A 24,622-nucleotide genomic window follows, 5' to 3' on the forward strand; every position below is an offset into this window, starting at 1 on the left:
CTCTGAAAAAGGAAAGACAGTCTAATCTTTCAGTGTCTGGAAAGACTAAATGAAATAATGTAGCCATTTAGGGCAATGGGGAACAACTGTCAACAGAGACCTCTACAAGACCTCTAAAGGGGCTATTTCATTTTTGAGGGGAGTGTGTGTGTGTGTGTGTGTGTGTGTGTGTGTGTGTGTTGTGTGTATACATGAAGAAAAGTGCCCATGGAAGCCAGAAGAAGACATAAGATCTGCTGAGGGGTGTGTGTGTGCATGTGTGTGTGTGTGTGTGTGTGTGCGCGCGCGCACATGAATACAGGTACCCATGGAAGTCAGAAGAAGATCCTCTGGAACTGGAATTACAGGAGGTCGTAACCCACCAGATGTGGTTGCTGGGAACTGAACTTTCAGCCTGGGCAAGAACAGCCAGCACACTCCTAACAGCTGACAGCAGGCCATCTCTCCAGCCCCTGTAGATAAAGACTTTTAGAATCACAGGCTACAACTAAACAAGTGAGCCAGGAATGCTAAAGAAAACAGCTTGGCCCTTGTCCACCTCCAAAACCTCAGGAACTCACAGAGCTCTGAAGAGCAAGGCATTACAGGAAGGGGCTTTGAAATCGCCTGAGACGGCACTCCATACTGATGCGGATGTATAAGGCGGAAGGACACAGTCTGGACGCCCTCCAATCTACAAGACACAGACACATTCTGCCCTCTACACAACATCTGCAGCTATCATACAGAAAGACTACATATTCAAAACTACACGTACTTTCCACTAAGCCTGACATAATGGCCCATGCAGGTAGGCCCAGCAAGGGACCAGAAAGCTGGAACGAAAGAGTCACTTGAGCCCCAGAGTTAGAAATCACTGTGGGAAGCATGGAGAGCTACTTAGACAATTTATAAAGAATTCTTTACTAACCTTTATGAACTTTGTTTTTTTTTAAGTTACAGCACCAAATGAAACAGAACCCTAAAGGGACACAGCAAATTAAGAAAGCGATGAATTCGGAAAATGGGAAGACAATCTACTGTCTACAATAATGACACTGGAAATTTCTAGAACACCTCATCTAACCCAAGCAGTGAGATTAAAACAGGAAGTGACCAAAGCAAAATGCAAATGAGTTAAACAAAAAACAAATCAAAATAAAAACCAAAATGTTAATGCTAAGTCATGGAGGGCTGAGAACGCAGCTCAGCAGCCCATGGGTGGAGCTCTTGCCTAGGGTGTGTGTGTGAAGCCTAGGGTTCAATGCACAGTGCTGGGAAAAAGGAAGGAAGGAAGGGAGGGAGGGAGGGAGGGAGAAAGAAAGGGAAGAAAGGGTGGATATGGAAGAGAAAGGGGAGGCAGGAAGGCAAGAGGGATGGAAAGGAAAAGAAAAAGAATGGAGAAGAATTACTGGCTCTTTATTACAGACATTCTGTGCTCATGGAGTAAAAGACAATATTGTTTGTTTTGGTTTTTAGGGAGGTTAGGCAGGTTGAGCTGGGGTCTTACTATGGAGCTTAGGCTACTCTGGGACTCACTATGTACCAGATTGGCCCTGAACTCTCTGCCCTCCCCTTCACGACCTGCAGAGTGCCATGGTTACAGGCACACACATCTATGATGGTTAAGATGGCTAAACTCCCCAATTTTATCTACAGAGTCAATGAAATCTGCATGCAAATCCCTTCTGACTTCTTTGGGGGAAAAAAAAACTGGCAGGCTGATCCTAAACTTCATATGGAAATGCAAGAGACCCAGAATAGTCAGAAAAAATCTTGAAAAAGAACAAAGTTAAAAAAGATATACTTCCAACACTAAAATTTACCATAAAAAGTCAAGCATGGCGTCACATGCTTATAATCCCAGCACTTGAGAGGCTGGAGCAAGCACAAGGATTGTCCAGAATTTGAAGCTAGCCTCGTCTACATAGCAAGTATCAGACCAGCCTGGGCTACATAGAAACAGCCTGCCAAAAAGGAAGTGGGGAGCTTTGGGTCCAGTGATTTCTTGGGAACCACAGCAAAAGCATATGAGCTAAAACACAGAGAAGCGGAACTTCATCACAAGCAGAAATGCATGTCCTTGAAAGACATCGAGACAGGGCAGTAGTGCCGGGCGGTGGGGGCGCACGCCTTTAATCCCAGCACTCCGGCAGCAGAGGCAGGTGGACCTGTGAGTTCAAGCCAGCCTGGTCTACAGAGTGAGTTCCAGGGCAACCAGGGTTACATAGAGAAACCCTGTTTCAAAAAAGAAGAAGAGGAGGAAGAAGGAGGAGGGAGGGAGGGAGGGGTGGAGGGAGGGAGGGAGGGAGGGTGGGAGGCAGGGAGGGAGGGAGGACGGAAGGCATGGTGAACACTTGGGGTCTTAGTTGCTTGAAAGATAAAGTGTGCCTATCACTGGAGCCCTGGAATTCAAACCCAGCCTACGCAACAGAGCAAGAACGCTGTCTCTCAAATGCAAAAGGAAAACAGTGAAATGGTGCACACCCCTGCAGAGCAGAAACCTGACAAGAAAGCACCCTCCAGATCACACCAAGCTCCTACACCCATACAACGAAAAAGCGGGTGGGACCGTTTGTGTTTGTGTGCACGAGACTCTGAGTTCAACCCCTGCCTCCAAAGACAGACAAAAACTAGAAAGGACTGTACCAGCCATGTGTGGACGGCCGGTAAGCACAGGAAAAGCTGCCCAACAACATGGGGCACGAGGGAAATGCAGACCCAAGCCAGAGGCAGCCATCACTTCCCTCCCACGGCGGTAGCTGCAGCCAAAAGATGCATCTGGATGGGAGGAGAAGAAGGGGTGGGAAGAATGGAGTCCTCGGATCCTGCTGGTAACACTCTATGGCAGTCGAACGATTCCTCGGAAGGAAAGCTACAGAGTGGTGGATGACCCAAGCGTACATCCAGGAGTGAAAACGGGGTTCACAAACCCCACTTGTGAATGTTCACAGCAGTATCATTCAACAGTCAAAAACTTGTTGGGAGGCCGCTGCTGTTCAGCAGGGAATGAGGGGGGAAAGCTGACCTGCAGACAGAGTGGCCACTATCTAGCCACAGAAAGGAACCAAGTACTGACATCCACTACGATGGATGCAAACCCATGCAAACTTGCAAACCCACGCCAGGCAAGCGAGTTAGACAGAGGAGGCCAGGCTCCATGCTCTGGGGGGTGGGCAGCCAAGCGCTGGCCGTACTGCTCGCTCTAGCCATCTTCCAGGAGCCTTGAAGCCCTCCCAAATAAAAAACCAAGTCTGCTGCGCATAACAAATGGGAAATAAATAAAAACAATCCCGCACGGGAGGGCCTTGAAGTGTTAGATGCAGAAAGGCTGGGGACCTCTTCATAGGACGCCTTGAGTCTCTACCAAGGGTCGCCGCTGTCATCGCTCAGAGTGGTGCCAACGCTCCAGAGAGCAGCGGGATGAATCATGCCTCGGAGATTAGTAAGTGTCTGGTCTCTGACAAGCCCTGTGCCTGCTCGGTGACTGACGGACGGGAGAGATGAATAAGGCCCCGGCCCTTCTCCAGAGTCTGTGTGCATTACCAAACTCTTCCTACTGAGAACACGGTTTTAACATTCAGCTCAGCTTTAACCCCCTGAGGTAAACACCCTGGACCGTCTACAGAGCAGTGAGTGTCTGCGACACCCTCTGTTTATGCATTTGCTTGCATTCTGCCTTGCCCTGAAGAAGAATCTAAAATCAATTTTTTTTCAACACACACAACTTCAGTGCAGTGACAACAAAAAGATAAAAATCCAGGCACAGGGAAAATGAGATGATGGTTAAAATGAAACCAAGGGAAGGTCTGATCAGAAAAACACCCGCCCACTGTATGGAGGGGGTAATTATTAAAGGGATCTGTGGACTCAGCGCTAAGGTTCCTAACTACTAAAGCAGCGAGGGGGAAATCCATGATTCCTCAAACCTATGAGAACACGGTGGCTTGCACATCCCCAAAGAGGAATTCTGAAGCACCCCTCTCATCCCTGTGCTAAAAAAAAACTACAGCCACCTGCAGGGCTCAGAGGTCTCTGCCTTTCCTCTGACACTAGTCAATTCCTTCTTTTATCACTTTTTCTGGTCAGAGTGGAGTTCTGAAACTGAGCTCTCGGCCGGCAGTGCCTTGCCCGAGGGTCCACCAAGGCCACCTGATTGCCTCTGCAGCCCGCCCTCTCACTCTGAAGAGACTGACTGCTCTGGCTGTCCCCACAGATTCCGGCTCTCCTGAGGACGCTGGGGCAAGCCACATACCAAAATCTTGTTGAACCAGAAACTTCTCATCTCTCTCTCTCTCTCTCTCTCTCTCTCTCTCTCTCTCTCTCTCTCTCTCTCTCTCTCTCTCTCTCTCCCTTTCCTTCTCTAGTAAGGAATCTAGCAGCCTTTCCTCCCCATTCAATGGTTTCCTTGTAAGATCCGTGAATTCCCCGCGGTCTGCCCCTGGAAGCCACTGGCTCCGCTGGCCAGTGCTGACCTGTCTGGGCTTTACCTCAGCCCCAGTCTCCCGCTTCCCCTTTCCGCATTCAACAGCCCCTCCCCACTCTGCTGCCCGGCTGACTTGGAGCTCCCACTAACAGAAGTACTAGGGATGCAATCACTCCTGTGCCTACCAGGCTCTTGCAGGGTTTCCTTAGCAACCGCTTCATTAAGGAAACCCATCAAAAAAGAAATGCAAAGAGGCTGTTCTTACATCGGAACAGAGTAGCCTGCATAAAACCAGAACGGCTTTGGCGAGAAAATTAGCCAGAGACAAAGAGCTTGCAAGTCTCCTCCAAAGCCTCCGAAACCGAAATGTTCTTAAAGGGCACACAATCTCTCCGGAACTTTCAGATGTAAAGAGGTCAAGGCCCTGTGCCTCTGTGTGACCTGTCAGATGCTGGCTGAGTCCCCCCTCCCCCCAGAACACTTCCTTACTAGCACTTCCTCTTAAGGTCACCCGCCATTTTGGGTTGCAAACAAAGATGTATTCGGTTCCTTGTGTTGTTGGGGGTGAGGGGGGCCACGGGATGCAGGGTCGTCTTTAGGAATCACGGAGAGGGGGATTTCAAGAACAATGGGAGACTTTGTGAGAAGAGCCTGGGTCCGCCTCTGCCTCCAGATTCTCCTCCATCTTGAAAACTGGCAGCAAATGGTGAAGAAGCTTGCCGGCGCCGACGCCAGCCCGCAAGCCCTGCAAGGCAGCTGCTTGGGGGACAGTCCATGCAGTCCAGGAAGACGATACCCTTCGGTGCATCTTTTCCTGCATCGCAACGGTGCTTATATCCCCGGGATGCATGCATCCGGAGCAGCCCCCTAGAAAGTATCCAGTGGAAGCACGCGCTTTTTTTTTTTTTTCTGTAGAACTGACTCACTTGGGAATTATTTGCCTCCGGGTTTATTGTTCAGCATCGGTTCCCCTACCACTCAGCTCAGCCAGCGTGGATCGTGACTGTTCGCTGCTCACTGGACTTCAAAAGCAGGCAGGCAGGCTGGCACAGACAGACAGACAGACAGACAGACAGACAGACACAGGCACACACAGTCTGGCTCCTGCCCCTCCCAGTGAGGGACGGCATGAACACACCAGCCAAAGACCCCCTCACCTCTAAGCCACGGTCTTATTTGGTGCCTGTGAGACTGTCCCTTTTTCTTAAGCTCCCCTCTGAGGATATGGATGGCGACATTTAGATCATAGAATCTCAAGGAACACATAGATTCAAACTTCAAAAAAAAAAAAAAACAGTCTGTGAATGGATGCCAGTGAGGAGCAGACTCCTAACCATTCTGGTGTGCCCAGCGGGTGTGTAGCACTAAGTATGCATCCCTGCGGCATTTGCAACTTACAAGGAGTGAGGTGGCCACTGGCATCCCACAGAAAACAGGCTGAGAGGGCTCGGGACTCCTCTAGTCACACCGGGAGGAAACTGACTGAACCTGGGTCTGGGGACTCAAGTCCCAGCCCCTCTGTTCTCATCCGAACCTTGTCATTTGTCTGTAAAACTTCACGGCCAGCACACAGATCTGTACAGAGCCAGCTACTGGCTGTCATTTGGGAGTGCCAGATAATTACCACAACACAGGGACTCCGCATCTGTTCTGCAGAGACCCTTCCCAGCACAGCTAAAGCCCCATGTATTATTCACCAGTTCTGAGCTCCATGCAGGGAGCTCCGTCTTAAAGATGGAGGAACTTGTGCTGATATCACATCGCCCTTCCTTCCAAAATGTCCACATTTGACCAAAGTCATTCATTCCCGTCGGTTTCCACAATGGAACACACTCCACCAAGAACCAAAAGCTTGTTCTATTTCAGAAGAGCCACAGGCTCTTCTTTTTACCGTGATTATAAAATGCCACCAGAACTCGTTATTTTGCTGCCTGCTCTACCAGCAGACAAATATCAGGATGAGTCAACTACTGCAAAGTGCCTTCCTCTTCAGGCAGAAGAAAGGCCGGTAACCGCCCTATGCCGCAGGGCCACATTTACCACGGAGCACTGCTGCCCTCTAGTGCTTGCCTGAGGCCATGCACCGCAACGGCAGAATTGGTCCAAATTAATGCCCATACGTTTTCCGTGAAAACATTTTATTTTGTAAAATGTGTGTTTACGTGTTCAACTGTGAAAACAGTTTTTCAGTGTGTCCAAATCCCCTACCTTTAATCTGTAAAGGTAACTTTAATAACTGCAGAGGCAAAGCTGAGCTGGGAAGGCTGGCAGCCACCCAGTCCTCCGATAACAGCTAAGCCTAACAGACTCCATTCCCCGGGCCTTCCAAGTCTGCTTGGAGCCTCTACTGTGTCCCAAATCTGTTTCCTGAAACCCCTAAGCCTGATGACAACAGCACTAGCCCGCTTCAGACCTGTAGAGCGACACAGGACCATCAACTCTAAACCTGGCTAAACCAACTTCAAGGCCCAGCACTCACTTTGAGGGTCCCACTCTCTTACCCTCGGAGTACCCTTGCCCTGTGTCTCGCTTCACTGTCCTTTGGCAAACTTAGACCACCCTGACCCCTGCTTGCCCTCCATGCTCCAGGCCAGCGGGGCTCACCCCACCCCCACTCTTTAGCCCCTTGGGTGGTCTCTTTCTTTCCCTCAGCTCAGGTATTGGTGGCTCTTCGCTGTCCTGGATCTCAGGCAATACACATTTCACGAAGCTTGTGTACGCCTGGCGTGGGACATCCTGCCCTCTGGTCCTCTACAAGAACCGTAGCCTCGGCATCTCTGAAAAACCCAGCCTAGGAGGCAGGTGGGATGGCTCAGCAGGTAAAGGTGCTGTCGCTAAGTCTGACGATGCAGATCAATCCCGGGGACCCACACGGGGGAAGAGGAGAACACACTACCCAAGTTTTCCTCTGACCACATGCACGCTATGACACACGTGTCCACACACATGCACAGATAATACAAATGAAATAAATGTAATTGCAACACATACACACACACACACACACACACACACACACACACACACACACACACACGGCTTGGCCCTGTGCTGCACCCTGGGCAGAACCGAGTCAAACAGAACATTTCAGCATTACTAGAGACTGACATCTCGTCTTAGGCCATTTCCCAGGTAACTGAAGCGTCTACATCAAAGTACCAGGTTTTTGCCTCACAGCTACCTCATGCTGCACGCTCCGCCACCCGGATCTTGCCCTGCTCTGCTCTTAGAGCAGACCCCAACATCTGTACCCTCCCGCTGAGACTTAGCCCTCCTTGCCCCACTTCCGAGTGGCTGCTGGCTCCGCTTCCATCACGGCTTCCGTGAAAGCCAGGCTCCCGGCAATCTCCTATTCTGCCTTCAGGGGCCACCTCCAATCCCTGGTTCCCACCACATTAGGCTAGGTCCTTTGGCCACCTGCTCCCCCTGACACCTATTCCTCTGATGCGTGTCATTCGCAGGACAGTCAACACCTGCCTTCACTAGGAAGCTGCCACTCCGTGATGGCAGGGTGGCTGCTGCTTCTCTCCAGGCCTCCTTTAACAGGATGTCTACCCAGTGTTCTTGGGCCAAGTGCCATCAGCCGGAGCCCTGGCTCCCTGGGCTTTCCTAGAGACCCGTTCCACCTGTCTCCACACAGCTAACAGCCTCCCAGCCTCTAGGCTGGGAAGCAACATGGTCAATCCGCCACTAAGTGCTCTCCTGACTATCTTATTAAATACCTTTCCGGGGGCTGGGGGCCGCAGCTCCGTGGAAGAGTGCGAGCCTGGCCCACAGAGGGCCCTGGGTTCAATCCTCAGCATACTCTTCGGGCTCAGGTTTAACCAACATTTGGGAGGTGCCTGGTGTGGGACAGGCGCTATACAAGCCTCGTGTTTTGTAAACCCAAAGGCCCAGCATTTACAAACGGGAAGCCATTTCCCAAGCGACGAAGGCGAGAGCCGGGAAGCCGGTCAAGGCTGCAAAGCCGGCGGGAGCCGACGGTTATGATTCCAAATAGAAATGGGGAGAGGACGGTGCATTCTGAATTTTGAAAATACAATACCCAAAGATGAAGAAGATGAGCATACAAACCATCACACGCATTTGGCTCTCAGGCTAATGACTCCTTACTTTTTATCATGTCGGACAAACACTGAGCTGGATCACAGCGAGGGACGCATTTCCAGGGGACCTGAATCACCCGCCACAGAGGCAGACGGGCACATGCTCACCTGCCGGAGATTGATGTACACAGCATTCTGCAGAAACTCTGACGCTTCCATGCCACGCTTCTGAATAGCCAGGACTCGCACGGCCTTGACGCATGCTTCCAGCTCAATCACCCCGGCATTCTTATACTGCGGGTGTAAAGTAAACACTTCCATCAGCAAAATGCAAGGATGTCTCCAGTGCTAAGAAGCTGCCACCGAGACTCCAGATGTTCCCAGCAGCACTTGCCATGCACAAGGCCCTTGGTACCCTCTGGGAAAAGCTATTTCTGAGTGTGCCTTAATGAGTACAAGTTGGAATGAACCTATGATCATCTAAGTGTGTTACACTGATTAAAATCGTACAACCACAATGCTTGCTACGTTACAGACTTTCACGGGGGCAGGCAGGCTGAGGTCCCCTCAAGACCAGAAGTGATTAGCATTTAGAGGAGTTCGGGTTTGGGGATTTGGATTTTTGAGTTAGGGATGCTCAGCCCATCTAACGGATGGATGCTCTGCTGTTTTTCTTAAATGTTGTTCTCACACCTGCAGCTTTAATGCAGCTGCTGGGAATGTGGTGCCCTTTGCAGAAGACATCTGGGCTGTCTGTGTTCAGTGCTGCTGCTCTTGTCTCAGAACCACCTGTACCCATACCTCAGGCATTGGAGCAGAACAGGTTCTGTGGGGCTCATCCGAACCACTACCTACTTAAAGCAGTGGTTCTCAACCTGTGGGTCACCACCCCCACAGGAATCACATATCAGATATTTTTACTTTACAATTCATAGCAGTAGCAGAATTACAGTTATGAAGCAGCAATGAAAATAATTTTAAGGTTGGGGGGGGGTCACCAAAACATGAGGACCTGTATTAAAAGGTCACAGCATTAGGAAGGTTGAGAACCACTGACCTAAAGGGACACATTTGGACAGTCCCCATTCTCTGGTCCTTGTGGACCTTAGCTAGCACTCCACATACAGTGGGACTGGGCGGCAACTGCAGCAATACGGTGTTCATGCCCAGGAGCATCTAGAACTTATTCTCAAGCTATGGGTATAAGCAAAGCAGATCTGGGAAGCATGAGTGTGCAGAGAGGACATGAGTGATGACAGATGTACACCAATGGCTGTCTGGACATGGGGACCACATGAGTACAGCTCTCTGCTCTCCCAGACCACTGCCCTACCATCGGGACACTCATGATGATGGCCAAGTTACATGCATGTGACATGGATGTAGACAGGTGATCTGAGCCTATTTTCTGTGCCTAAAGAGAGAGGTAAGGCTGCAGGCTGTCTGAGGCTTCTGCCAAGTCAAATAAGACAACCCAGTATCTATCTCAGCAGTGTGTCCATGTCTCCAGCCCATCTCTCCTAATACAACAGAACACCCTGCGACATTGCTCAGACCCTGAGACACTGCTCAGGAGTCCGGGAAGAAGCCATTCACAGAGCAGACCGGTTTCGGGGGAGGCCTCTTGATGAGTACTGAATGGAGAAAGCCAAGCACCGGATCAACTCTAATTAATCAGGGGTCTGCGTAGCATGGGAAATGTTCCGGCTCCTTCAGCAGAGGAGGTGAGGGAAGAAAAGCAGAAAGGGCTCAGGGAAGCACAGAAATGAAAACGTGACTCGAGAAAAGCGAGATATGAAGTTCCCCCTTGCGTCTGCGTTACATTACTTATGAGGAGCAGATGCCATGTAGAATACCGAACCCAGGACGAGGAGGCAATAACCAGTGCTTTATTGAGCAGTACTAATGAGCCTGCCGCTGTGCTGGCCATGTATATATGTAAAAATCATTGACCCTGATTAAGCAGTCTATGCAGCAGAGCAATGAGAAAACAGCATCTGAAGCTGCAGACCTGCACAGAGACAGATGGCTAGAGACAGCACAGGGGACCTCTGCCTACATTCTCCTGTCTGACTGCGGCCTAGGGGCCTGGTGGGGACAGGGCCACTCTGGGGACAGAGCCACCTGACTCCTCTGCTGTGCCGGGGCAGACTCATCTTTCCCCAGAGGTGAAGTTCCAGTGTTCAGTAACAGGGTACACTAGGTGACCTCTGAGGCTCCAGCCTGGCTGGTGAGGTGCCGTCCACCTGCAGCCGTAAGTGTGGCCCACAGTGGCAAGGCAGGCTGGGAGGGTTCAGTACAGGCTGGGGGAGGGCTCAGTGCAAGCTGGGGCTGCAGGCAAGCATGCAGCACATTTTCTTAATTAATGATTGACAGGGGAGGGCCCAGTCCATTGTGGGTGGTGCCATCCCTGGGCAGGTGGTCCTGGGTTCTATAAGAAAGCAGGCTGAGCAAGCCATGAGGAGCAAGCTAGTAAGCAGCACTCCTCCATGGCCTCTGTATCAGCTCCTGCCTCCAGGTTCTTGGCCTGTTTGAGTTCCTGTCCTGATGAATCAGTGATGAACGGTGATTTGGATGTGTAGACAAAATAAACCCTTTCCCCTCTCCCAAGTTGCTTTTGGTAATAGTGTTCCATCACAGCAACAGAACTAGGACACATTGATTTTCAGAAGTCCAGAAAGCTGATGTAGAAATATCAATGATTATCCCTGAATGGGCTAGGATAGTTTTTTCCCAAAATTTATATTAAATATATAGTTTATAATAACAAAAAAACCGAACATTTTAGGCATGTAGCACTATGCACTAGAGAATAATACGGGGTTGGGGATTTAGCTCAGTGGTAGAGCGCTTGCCTAGCAAGTGCAAGGCCCTGGGTTCGGTCCTCAGCTCTGGAAAAAAGAGAGAGAGAGAGAATAATACAATATTTACAAAAGCAAGTAAGAGAAAAACAGGTTGTCGAGACATCTCAGAGGGCAAAGGCACTTGCTTGTCAAGCCTGATGATCTGAGTTTCATCACCAAGCCCCACATGGTAGAGGGAAAGACCCGCCCCTCCATGTTGGCCTCTGACCTCCACCCCTGCATCACGGCACACGCACATGTGAGCGCCCTCAAAACACTGAAGCATGATCTACACTGAATCTTTTTTTAAGATCTTGCAACAAGACATAATGTCCACAGGGAACTTTCTGACCGGAAAGACACAATGATGCAAAAACTGTACGAAGCCATCCAGTCACCTTGCTGTAATAGGAAATGGCCTCTTTGTACTTGTCGATTATGTCCTCGGGGCTGAGGCAGTTCTTGGCCCGTCCGATCTCAGTACTGGTGTCAGGATTTATGCCGTTGGTGGTGAGGGCACCTGCGGACAGAGAGCGAAAAAACAGTCTTTTGCTTTTTTATTTCTTGGTCCCTTCATTACTTTAAAGAGGAATGTGCGGGAGATAAGACCTAAGTGCGCGCCGCTGAAGTCTAAACCCCGCTCGGGGTCTTCAGATTATCCGCGGGCTGTAACAATCTCACCACGACAGCAAAGTCTGCAGCGTGGCCAACTCTGGTGGGCTACCTTCTCTGTGAAGATTTTCCATTAAAGAACATGAGATCCCTTACATAAAAGTGGTCTATGGACAATGACCCAAGGACCACACGGAGGCCTCAAAGGAGGGGAAATGTATGAGCCACTTCCTGAGCTGGAGAGCAGCCAAGAAAGTCACTTCAAAGTGCTAGTCGCCTCTCCGTGGCTGTCACTTTCTATTTCTGACCAACCCTTGCCACCAAACTCACACAGGGAGAGGGCTGTGGAGAACTCCCGTCTTCAGAACAGAAGTAACTACAGAGGGAACTCCAGCTGGGAAAAGGAAAGACATACTGTCTTTGATGTCACAGAACACTCGAAAACTACCTGCTTAAGCCTTGGTGGCTGAGCTCCTAAGTCATGTGTTTATCTGACAGACAAGAACATCTCCCAAAGTCGCACTCTCCCTACTTTTGGCTCAGGGTCCAGTGTTTCTAACTGCAGAGGGCCAGGATGCGCTTGGCACACTGCCACAGGTACCACGAAAGTCCGTGTGGTACCCAGGCTCTCTAATCCAGGGCTAGTTTTCTCAACTGCATGCTTTCACTCTCTAATTCTGTGAAGTCCCTCATGCATTTTTTTTTTTTTTTTGGAACAAGACAGAAGAATGATGAGTAGGTAGGTATGTGGAAAGATGGGCTTGCGATGGAGAGACGAAAAGCTAAGCTAGGAGTCTGAAAAATGGGGAGGGGAAAAAAAAGCATACTGTGTAAAATCCTCTTGCAATAAAGAGAGGGAGAACTTTAGCAGAGAGCCACGAGGAGGTGGGAGGAAGAAAATATCTCACATCTGTCCTTCGTAAGAACTAGATTCAAATCCACAAGGGCCGGCCGGGGTCACAAGACATGGGCACTCACAGACGCAGGCATCCCTTGGAGCAGAGTTCAAGAAGACAGCCATCGTATACCTGCTGTTGAACTAGAGGAAGCCAGCACCTGCGCCACCTGCGCCACCTGCAGCACCTGCAGCACCTGCAGCACCTGCAGCACCTGCAGCATCTGCACCAAAGACCGCTCCACATGCCCTCTTCCGCAATACAGCAGCTGCAGGAGAGGAGCACTAAGCTGGGCGCTCCTGCAGGTAGGGCAGGGCCCGGAGGAGCCAGGGCTCTCCCGGTTCTCAAGATGATGGAGCCACTGCCTCTACAGCTGTGCTTGGGGCCCGGCCCTGACCGCAGCGCTCTGTCTTCAGTTCTGTGCGCCTATCATTTTTGAGTCACATGTCCTGCACGAACTGCTATTTAATACATGACGACGACAACGACGAGGAGGAGTCTTGAAGTGTCTTATTGGCACTAACAAATTATCATCCAATTCCTGAATCTTATCCCCCCTGGAATAAAGAGGCATCGGGAAGGGGAGAAAGAGGCTTTCATTGTTCACAAAGGGCCACATCTCTTCTCTAGCCCAGGAAAAAGACAGGAAAAGTCCCCAGGCACTCTTCCCCTTTATAAGGAAGGAAAACATGAGTGGCCCTGCTCCCTGAGTGGATGACTTCATTTAGTACAAGGCTGGTGGGTACATCTCAGAAGAAGCAACCAAAAATCGTATTGTCTATAAGGAACCGGAACCTAGCTCTGCACAGTTTTAGTGGGCCAAGCTTTATTTCATTTCACTTGATAAACAAAAACAAACTGAAGATAGCCACACACAGCAGACCTGATCTTTCCTGTCATCTGTTTTGACTGCCCACACCAACATGATTGTAAGCCAGTGCCACTGAGACCAGACATTGAGCTGATAACCAAAAACCTTCCAAGAAAGAAAAGCAGGATGCAGATGGCCTCAATGGTTAAGTCTAACAAGCATTTATGGCTAAATTAACACCTATTCTCCACAAATTCTACCTGAAAATACCAAAGGAAGGGACATGACCAGTGACTTGCTCAGTGAGGCCAACACTGTCCAACACCAAGCCAGATAATGGCAGCAAAGCAGAGGAGAACCGGGAAGGCCAGTTCATAGCCCTCATGAGCTCAGACGATAACTTCCCAACAAGAGCTCACTGAACCCAGTAAGGTACAACAATCACAACTACGAGCAAGGGACAAGAGATCAGCTTCATATCCCAAACCCAATGATCACAATGTGTGTGTGTGTGTGTGTGTGTGTGTGTGTGTGTGAGAGAGAGAGAGAGAGAGAGAGGGAGAGAGAGAGAGAGAGAGAGAGAGAGAGAGAGAGAGAGAGAGAGAGAGAGAATAAAGGGCAAAGGCCATGACATCATCTAGACAAGGAGGGGAAAGACAGGAAAATTCTTCCCATGCTAGAACAGATGAGACGTTCTCGTGCCAATAAAGGACGGCTTTAAAACCAGCCTACAGCTAACATCATCCTAATGATAGGAGACTTGATGTGTGTCCCCCCTCTAAGGTAAGGTCTCAGCCAGGATAGCCAGATTCAAAAGCAAGAAGGAAAAACTACTTGTTTCCCGGGACCATGATCTTGCACACAGGAGACGGTAACAAAGCCAGTGAACTAAGGAAGGATGTCAGCCAGGCTGTAGGGTAGAAGGTTAAACACCTGGAAGGTCAAATACCTAAATATGCTTGCAACAAACCAGCTGCTAATGAGATGACAAGTCCACTCCAATACCGAAATATTTAAACAGGGAAGAGTAAATGAACCAGGCTGGGAAGATGGGTCAGCAGTCCACAGCACTTGCTGCTCTTGCAGAGAACCACGGTTTGATTCCTGGTACCCACATAAGGTGGCTCACACTACTTGTCACGCCAGCTTCAGGGGAGCCAATGCCTTCTTCTGGCCTTGGTAAACCCACACACACATGTGCACATAAACACACACATGCACACATACACCTAAACAACAGTAAATCTTTTTAAATTCAACCAAAAAATTGCAAGCATATATATATGTATGTACACTCTGAAAACTCCAACCAGATTTGAAAAAATTAAAGAGATAGCCAGAAAATACCACTTGCCTAACATGTATATGAACCTTAATCCCCAACATTTCAGGGGGGAAAATAACAAAGAAAAAATAGGTAGAAAGATATTCCATGTCCATAGATCAGAAAATTTAATATTCCTCTATTTTTCTTATGTATATACAGATATATATGTACATGTATATGTTATGTGCCTGTGTATGGAGATGTACATTGAATGCAATACCCATAGAGCCCAACAGAGGGCAGTGGATTTTCCTGGAACTGGAGTTACAGGCGATTATAAATCACCTGATGATATAGGTATAGAAACAAAACTCAGGGCTTCCCCAAGAGCAGTATGTGCTCCTAATTGCTAAACCATCTCTCCAGTCCCAGAAGATATAACAGTCTTTTTCACTTGTTTTGTTTTGTTTTTTGAGACAGGGTTTCTCTGTGTAGCCCTGGCTGTCCTGGAACTCACTTTGTAGACCAGGCTAGCCTCAAACTCAGAGATCTGCCTGCCTCTGCCTCTCCAGTACTGGGATTAAAGGCGTGCGCCACCATCACCCAGCTAGATGTCATATTCTTTAGCTGACTGTTAAGTAAGGCACCCCATGTTGGTCTACGGACTCAGAATAATCACTATTAAAATCCCAGCCAGATTCTTTTCACCAATTGACTATCCCTAAAATTCACATGGAAATTCAAGGGACCCAAAACAAATACAGCCTCAAAGAAAAAAAATGTAAGTGGGTAGGAAGTAATTTTTAAATGTGTCTGTTTTTGCTTACAAGTAATTTTGTTATCCTTTAAAGCTCTACAATGGATGTGATTTTGACAATAAGTCATGTTTAAGAACACACATATAACCCTTGAGATAATTGAGATAAACCCTCAATAAGCATGTAGCAAAGCTCTCATCAACTGAAAACGTAGGCACATCATGCTCCATGGGAAGTTTAACATACTAAGCAAAGCTTTTCCAAGGCTCTAACTCGGGAACAAAGAAACAAAGTGAGACTGCATTTGACAGCCAACCCTACCAACAGTGTGGAGAGGAAAGGCCTGCAAACCCCCGTGCTGACATAAACTCAATAGAACAACATGGAATCTTTTCTTCAGAGACTGGAGTTCCACACGTCAGCCAGGAAAAACTTGGTCAAACTGCCCTAGACCCTGGAATGGCTTTTAAATAGAATTCTAAAGGTATACCGCTTGAAAATCTGCAAACTGCTCAGAGAAACAGACAGAAAGAAATAATGCAAACGCAAGTGTGATGGCAGATCCCCCTAATGGTGGCCCCGCAGACATGCCTCTGTTTACCATAGGGTGCTACATACTTTAACCCAGAGAGAAAATCTTAACTGAGCCAAGAAATTAAGAGTCTTTCTCTTGTCAAATCTAGTTAATGAAACTTCTCTGCTCTGTGCCCATTGTATGTATTAAAGACGCTTCTCAAACAGGTTACGAAGCCTCAGTGTGGACTTTGGGAAGCCTCTAACATCCTCCAAGCAGATGTCAGCCGATCACAGGCACTGCACCACGTGATCTACCCCCCCCCCCCCCGTGTGGCTACCAACAGACAGCCCTGGCAAGGCTGGGGTGAGGCCTGGCCTTTCGGAACCCCTTGTTCTCACTCAGCCGCTGCAAGACAAAACAGTGCTGCGCCAGTCCAGGATTTGGCTAGCCACATCTCTGACATGAACTCGTACCTAGAACATCAAAAGAACTGTGGCAACTCAATAATTAACAGGCAGATGAGAGCAGCCCTTTCTCAGAGCAAACACACCGGTGACGGGTGTACTTTGCAAAGGTGCTCACTAACTGTAAGAGAAACTCCGGCACGCGGCATGCTAACAGCAGTGCAGTGCGGCACCACAGCACACCCACCAGGAGTCAGAAAGGTGACAGCCACTGGGACAGACACAGAGGGACAAGCTCGCAGGCATGGCTGCTGGGCCTGTCCCACGGTTTGCAGACGCATCTGTACACGTTGAGAGAATTTAAAACAGGTACACACAAAAATTCCTATAACACGGCTCCTGGGAGTCAAAGAATCCATTCATGCAAGGGTGCGTGAGCTGACAGGCTAGAGAAACAAAACGTGGCATGTTGACAGGCCAGGGTGACATGCTGATGTGATGTGAAGTCCTGCGCGGGGCTCCAAGGATGGGCCTTAGAAACATGACGTTCAAGAAGCCGGTTTCGAAAGACTGCAGTTTATGAAATGTGAGATGGACACAGTCGTCGGCCAGCCTGGAGTGAGAAAGTCAATTGCCACTGCCGGAGCCCAGGGGAGGATGGGGAAACAAACAGGAATGGCAGCTGGGACCACAGAGGGTGTGGAGTTTCTTGCTGGGGAGATGAAAGTCCTACCATGGCCTGCTGCGCTTGGTTGTAGACTCGCTTTTGAAGCTGCTTTTAAAAATTAAACAGCATTCTCAACCGAGTGCAAATTGTTAGTTTTTGTCATTGGAAGAAGATGCTAACCTCGGCACCAAAGTGGGAGAAGCAAGAGAGCGGAATGAAATTAGCCAAATTAGACTTTGGCTTGAAGGAGGTGCTGGTTGGACGTGCGCACACCATGTTCAGAGCAAGAAAGGGGCTGGAGAAAGGAATCGTTGCATTTAAAGAATAGAGCAAAAGCCCAGAAGTCTGTCTGCTGCATGTGACGGGGAAGGCCCTCTGTTCTTAGTTGGCAGTGAAACAAGCACCCAGAGCCAAAGCAAGCACGCAGAGATGCCCACCTAGCTTCCTCTGGGGAAGCCAAACCTCTTTCCACGTGATGGTCAAACGTACGTGCAAGTGGTGGACTTTCTGATGGCTCTGTGAAAGAGGCTTTTTCTGTGGGTCTGGACAACGGTATCACCTCTGAGGAGGTCTCAGGGGCGCTGGCAGTGACCCCCCCTCTACCGAGAGCACTACCCCATGAGCTGCCAGAGTCTGTACTACAGACGAGGGCCAAGTAAAACACGGCCAGGCTCTATCTGGTCTCACAGCTCCTACCAGAGACGTGAAGGTGCAGGCTGTGCGCTGGGGCCTGGTGAGGTAAGGGTTGAGTGTAGGAAGAGCCTCAGCTCCCTGCCTGTCTCCCTTGGTGAGTCAAGTCCATGCTATCCTCACTTAAGGTGGATGCAAAGATGCCCTCCACACTTCCAGGGCTGACTGGCAGCCGCATCCTCTGTTGGTGGCTTTCCCGACCTCAGACTCTGACGTGGTCCTAAATGAAATGTGAAGAGTTACTTGCTCACCCCCCACAGCCATATTCCAGTCTGTATCTGCTCCAAGCTTTGCAAACTCAGTCACAGAACCTTATTCTCAATGTTTTCACAAATGACAGACACATTCTTCCCTACCTCAACAAAAGTTTGACTTGCAGAAGTCATTTTAGTATGTCCCCATCTACTTTTCCCACAATTATGCCCGGTACAATGAAATTCAGTATTTCATATCAGGCTCCACTAACCAGTTTCGGCTCAATAATATCAAAGCATTCAACACTAATTTCATTTTTGAGTTTGCTTGTCTTGTTTCAATTGCATGCATACGTGTGTGTTTGTTGTGTGGGTGTGTGCATGTGTGCGTGCAGATGCCAGCAGAGTCCAGAAGAGGGTTTCAGATTCCCTGGAGCTGGAGTTACAGGCATCTGTTAGCCATGCAACACAGTTGCAGGGAACCAAATTCAGTTTCTCTGCAAAAGCGGGAAGTACTCTTAACCACTGAGCCATCTCTCCAGTCCCCAGGGCTTTTGTTTGCTTGCTTGTTTGTTTTTAAGAGACGTGTTTTTGTTTTTGAGACAGGGTGTTGATACATAGCAGAAGCTGGCTCCTGCCTCAGCCTCCTGAGTGCTAACTGCAGGTGTATACCACCAGGCCTGGCTTGTCAACCTAGCTTTCACCAAGTACAGAAAGTCACTGGCTCCTGTCACAGGAAGCTCTGCCCTGGTGTCGATTTCTCTTTGGAAAGCAAACAAAAAAAATTGCTAGCATCTGGGTCCTCGACGCTCTCCACAAGCCCTACTGAGAAACTTAGCAGTGTGGAGACAAGGCCTTGAATCAGATGGTACAAGTGTGCAGACCTGAGGTGACTCCACTTCCAATCTAGACGCGAGAGGAAAGCAGCCGGCTTGAGTGGGAAGCCTGGTTTGTGTTCTCTGAAGGAAGCATCTGCTGCTGCACTAGTACCTACTCGGCCATTGGTTCTAATTAAGCCAAAAAAAAAAAAATTGAACTCATCACAAAATACTTAAGCACTGTAACTAAACAAGTTTCTGCTGGATTAATTACAGAAACCAAGAAGAGAAAGACCCAACCGCTATCACCAAAAAAAAGCAAGATTTCTTAAGATCACATATACATTCAGGCTTGGTGGCTCACACGTTAGGAGGCTAAAGCAGGAGGATTGTCACTAATTCAAGGCCAGCCTGGGCTACATAGCAAGACCTGTTCGCCAACAACAACAGCAGTAGTAATAGTCTATGAAAAAAAGTAATAGGAAATTCCAATCACTGTGGAAAGGAGCGTAGGCCGTAGACTCAGAGCAAAGTCATTATTACCATGAAAGGATTCCAAATCAACAGCATAGGCATGCTCGGTGCATTCAGAGAATTCAAGGCACGATTCTCCAATCATTCACTCCACCATGCTAGGGGGAAATTGCTCCTCTTCACCAGACACATGAAGCAGCGGGGTGCCCCATCAAACAAGGACCAAACAATCATAGGTTTGTCACAGTTCTGATTTAAAGTTACTTAAATCAGAATGTTCCAAAGATCACAATCCAGAAGCCGGAACCATTCATTCACAACACCATGAAAACAAGCACTTGAACAAAATAATAATAACCAAAGGACACTAGGCAGGGAGATCATGTACCTGGGTCAATGAGAACTTCTTGCGCCCCTGGAAGAAAGAACAGATTACGGTCTTTTATTTGGAAAACAAAACCACGTTTAAAGACAGCTGGTAGAACACATTTTACAGTTTGCATATACCCTGAGAAGCCTGGGACGCTCGCATCTGCCGCTACGGCAACTGTGAGCAGGAAACAGCATGGCGGCACAGTGCTCTTTTGCGTCCATGAGGAGAACAGAAAATCTGCTGTTAATTGTGTCTGGAACAAACAGGAAAGAGCCCCCTTACCTCTTCCCTTCCTGCTGCTCGCTAAACTCAGGCTCATCACTCTCCTTAAATGAGTTTCAGAAACCCTCGTTTCACCAATAACTCAGTAACAAAAGGAATCTTTTTTTCATTTTTGCAATTACTATGAGCGCTCCAGACTGAGGCACCAAAGGTCTCAAAAGGAAGTATAGTAATATAATAATAGTCCCCCCAGATCAATCTGTCAATTAATATCTCTCTCTCTCTCTCTCTCTCTCTCTCTCTCTCTCTCTCTCTCACACACACACACACACACACACACACACACACACACACACACACAGGGGAAAAATGAATTGTGAATTACAGGACTCTCATCAAAGTTAAGGATTTGCAATGTTTAGAGGTGGTTTATGCTGAAGTTGTAGTTCAGTGAGTGGAATATTTGCCTAGTATGCCCAAGCCCTGGGTTCAATCCCCAGCACCAGGTGAACAGGACATGTTGGCACATGCCACTAATTCCAGTACTCGGAAGAGGGGGTCAGCAGGTCAAGATCATCCTTGGCCACATAGTAAGCTTGAGGCCCGAATGAGTTACATGTGACTCTGTCTCAAAGTGGCTGGTGGAGTCTGGAAAGATAGCTCAGCAGTTAGGAGTATTGCTCTTGCGGAGGACCCAAATTCAGATCTAGGCACTCATACTGTGCAGCTTACACCTGCCTGTAACTCCAGCTGGAGGGGATCTGATGCTCTCTCCTGGCCTCTTTCATGCACGTGGTACATATGCACACACACACACACACACACACACACACACAGAGAGAGAGAGAGAGAGAGAGAGAGAGAGAGAGAGAGAGAGAGAGAGAGAGAGAGAGAGAAATAATTCTTTTTTTAAGGGATGAAGAGGAGGAAAGGGAGCTTACACATGAAACAATTAGCTCTGTTCTTCTCAAGAAGCTGGGAAAACCTTCCTCATCTGCTAATGTCAGTGAGGCTCAGGTAGCCTTCTCTGCAAAAGGTAATTCCCCATCACAGCAAAGCACACCCCATGAGCTCCAGGCCCAAGACTCATGCTCACCATTAGCTGCTGTCATTTTTAAACAGTTTAATAAGATTCAAAAAGGTAGGTCCCAACAGCCTACGTTCTTGCTCGGCAGTTCATTTGTTCAATTGTCTGTGTAAAGAACAAGCTCTGGGATCACAGTGCCAGTTGAGAGCTATGTATGCTGTATAATATAGCAGTCTTTTGTGTGTGAGAGTGTGTGTGTGCGCGCCCGTGTGCACACACACATACACAGAGAGAGAGAGACCAGAGGTCAACCCTGTGTGCCATGCCTCTGAAGACATCCCCCAAATTTTGTGTTGTTTTCTTTTCTGAGACAGGGGTCTGTTAACTGCCTAGGGCTGGCCAGTTAGGCTTGGCCGACCCAAGAATTCACCTGTCTTTGCCTCCCCTGCATTGAGATTCCAGTACACACCACCATACCCAGTTCTTTTTACATTGGTTCTGAAGGTAGAAGTCAGGTCCTCAACGGGGTGGTGGTGGTGGCGCACACCTTTTATCCCAGCACTTGGGAGGCAGAGACAGGCAGATCTCTTGAGTTTAAGGCTAACCTGGTCTACAGAGTCCCAGGACAGTCAGGGATACATAGAGAAACCCCACTTCAAAAACAACAACAAAAAATGTCAGGTCTTCATGCTTGAGTGGCAAACACTTTGGTAACCAAGTTACCTCTACAGTCCCTTATTCATGGTTTGTTTTTTTTTCAGTAATGTTGTAGAAGGTGTGTATGTGTGCCATATCTGCACATGTACATATCTGTATGTGTATGTTCACCAGGGAGGCTGAAGCGGGAGGATCTGAAGTTCTAGGCCAGCCTGGGCTACACAATGAGACTGTCTCAAAAACATCAAGCAAAACAGGAAGCGCCTCTTCAGCTTTAGGTCAGATAACACTACAGCATCCTAACCACTAACCCTGCTACTCTGCCCAGCCTCCCTGGACCCTCACTGGGCATGTGTGTGTGGTGCAGGCTGAGCCCAGGTTTCACGTGGGCTGGAAAAGTACTCTACCGCCGAGTTAGATCCCCAACTCCTCTTTTTAAAAAGCAGAATTGGAATTTGTTAGATTTTTTCTTTTTTGAGACAGGGTCTCTATGGAGCCCTGGCTGGCCTGGAACTTGCTCTATAGATCAATCTGGCCTAACTCACAGAAATCCACCTGTCTCTGCCTCCCAGGTGCTGGGATACAAAGCATGTGCCCTCATGCCCAGCTAGAAGACATTTTTCAGTACAAGGGTTAAGGGAAAGAGAGACACTCAGGAAGAAGGTAAGACGCCCTTGAGAGCACAGGTATGGACCTCTCAAACAAAATCCGCCTCCAACTTCTTAATTTTATATTTGAGACTGAGTCTTGCTCAATTACCAGGCAGGCCTTGAAGTCTGAGCTTACCATCCTCCTGCCTCAGCCTCCCCACTAACTAAGATTATAAATCCACAGATTATAAACCTGTGCACGAGGCCCTGGCTCTTCTGCTACCTCTTAATTGGGTCTTGCCTCATAACACTATTTCTTCCTACTCTAATTCCTTAGAAATCATCAAACGTTATAAAATGATGGTTATAACACCCAATGTTATGGTGCATGCCTATAATCTCTGAAATGGTGGGAGGAATGGAACAGAACCAAGTTCATGGCCAGCCTAGGCTACATAGCAAGACTCTCAACCCTTTTCCCAATGCGGCCACATGGAATAAATCTCCTTTTCCTGCTTCCCACTTTTAATTTGGCTCTTTTTAATTGGCTTATTGAGGGTGGGTGGCCAGACCCAACTAGGGAAACAGGCTATGACCTACAATTTCAGTAACACACCTAATGCATATAGCTGAGCATAGCGCCTCATACAACCACCTCGGCTGAACCGGAAGCCAAGATCTTCCTGACCCTAGAGGGTCACAGGAGTGGAGAGGGAAACTTGGGGTGTGTCTGGCAGCTGTCTTCTCATCTCTAAGGGGCTGCAGAGCTGTGACGTCATGGCTAAGTGGTTCCTAATGCTGGAGGGAAAGTCCAGTTTTGCTGCTGCTCTGACAGCATGCCTGAAACCTTCAGATGGAGCTGACAAGACAAAAATAATATGGAACCCGAAAGTTTTTTCCAGATATATACCGGGGACCAGTCTGAAGCATGAAATGAAGAAGTCATGTTCAAGGAGCCTGTCCAAGTGAGAAAGATTAATAATAATAATAATAATAATAATAATAATAATAATAATAATAAGTGCAACAGCAACACCTATGGAACACCCTGCAAGAATCCTCCTAGGGTTTGCATGATGCTTTTTTTAGAAATTATGATCCAGAGCTCACAGACCTGTTCAGCTTCTAAAGGCATTAGTCGGCTTCAGTGAAAGGTGGCGCTGTTCAGCCACTCAACTCAACTGTCCGACATGTCAGACAAAAGAGACCGGCTCACAGAGGACAGGATAACAGGAGGGGGCCTGTGCCTCTGCTAGGGAAGCTGAGATGCAGGGAACTGGCCCTTGAAACAGTCAGCTGGAAAACTTTCTCCCAGTCTTTGCATTTCTCTCCAAAAACAACCGAGGGGCCTGGAGAAATGGCTGTGAGTTGCTCAAGAGGTTAAGAGCTGCTGATGCTCTTGCAGAGGACTTGAGTTCAATTCCCAGCACCCACATCTGGTGCCTTACTAACTATAGCTCTAAGGGATCCAATGCTCTCTTCAAATCTCCAGAGATACTCTCCAACATGTGCCTAGGATACACACATACTCACAAATCAAAAATATTTAAAAAAAAAAAAAAAGAGAGAGAGAAGCAGCCATCTCCCCTAAGTCGCTTTTGACAGAGTATATTATCACAGCAAGTGGAAAAGACAGTAAGAGAGCTCATCTCTGCCACCCAGTGCTGGGTTTCTCATGTTTGAAAAGCACATGTTCTTACCCACTAAGCCATCTACCCAGCCCCTTTGAGAGACAGACAGACAGAGAGAGAGAGAGAGAGAGAGAGAGAGAGAGAGAGAGAGAGAGAGAAAGAGAGAGAGAGAGAGAGAAAGGTCCAAAGACAACTTGTGAAAGTCAGTTCTCTCCTTCTACCACGTAATATGTAAGTTGCATGGATCAAACTCAGGTCTTCAGGCTCGGTGGCCAGTGCCTCTACCCACTGAGCCACACCCCCCCTGCCTTTCAATATCTTTTGAAACAAGATCTTACTCTGTAGCCTAGGTTGGCCTGGAACTCAATAGGTAGTTCAAGCAGGCCTTAGAGTCATGGTGATCCTCCTGTCTCAGTCCCTTGAGATTACACAACTTGGTCCCAGTCACATGTAACATTTAGATTTCTGCTCTTCTGTGGCTGAAGACTCAGGAGCCACAAGGGAGGGCGGTAACGGCTCAACTTGTCTGCGGTAAATGCTCCCCTCTCTGCAGCAAGGCAAGGCTGCCGCTACCCACCAACCGGTCTGGAGATCAGAATCTGAAAGGAGACATCTGTCCCCCAGATCCAGCCTGTGGATGCACAGAAAGCCACTGCCTGTGCATCGGTCGGTGTCTCCGACCTCCTGGCCTTCCGGCTGTCTTCAATGGTGAAAAGTTCC

General features: G+C 48.5%; 1 protein-coding gene across 4 annotated transcripts in view; it reads right to left on the reverse strand.

Annotated features, from left to right (window-relative positions):
• The window catches only part of Trappc9 (trafficking protein particle complex 9), a 479,996-nt gene that overhangs the window by 441,555 nt on the left and 13,819 nt on the right, over positions 1-24,622 (reverse strand). For 2 of the 4 annotated variants that reach the window (XM_028885994.2, XM_037197521.1), the window contains 3 exons: positions 19,791-19,817; positions 11,693-11,814; positions 8,620-8,745 (listed from right to left, as the gene is read on the reverse strand). In XM_028885994.2, the coding sequence (XP_028741827.2) occupies positions 8,620-8,745; positions 11,693-11,814; positions 19,791-19,817 (275 nt within the window). The remainder of the gene's footprint in view (positions 1-8,619; positions 8,746-11,692; positions 11,815-19,790; positions 19,818-24,622) is intronic. The other 2 variants (XM_037197522.1, XM_037197523.1) reach the window with 1 other exon arrangement.

Source organism: Peromyscus leucopus, chromosome 20 (assembly GCF_004664715.2).
Source record: "Peromyscus leucopus breed LL Stock chromosome 20, UCI_PerLeu_2.1, whole genome shotgun sequence".
Taxonomy (NCBI): Eukaryota; Metazoa; Chordata; class Mammalia; order Rodentia; family Cricetidae; genus Peromyscus; species Peromyscus leucopus.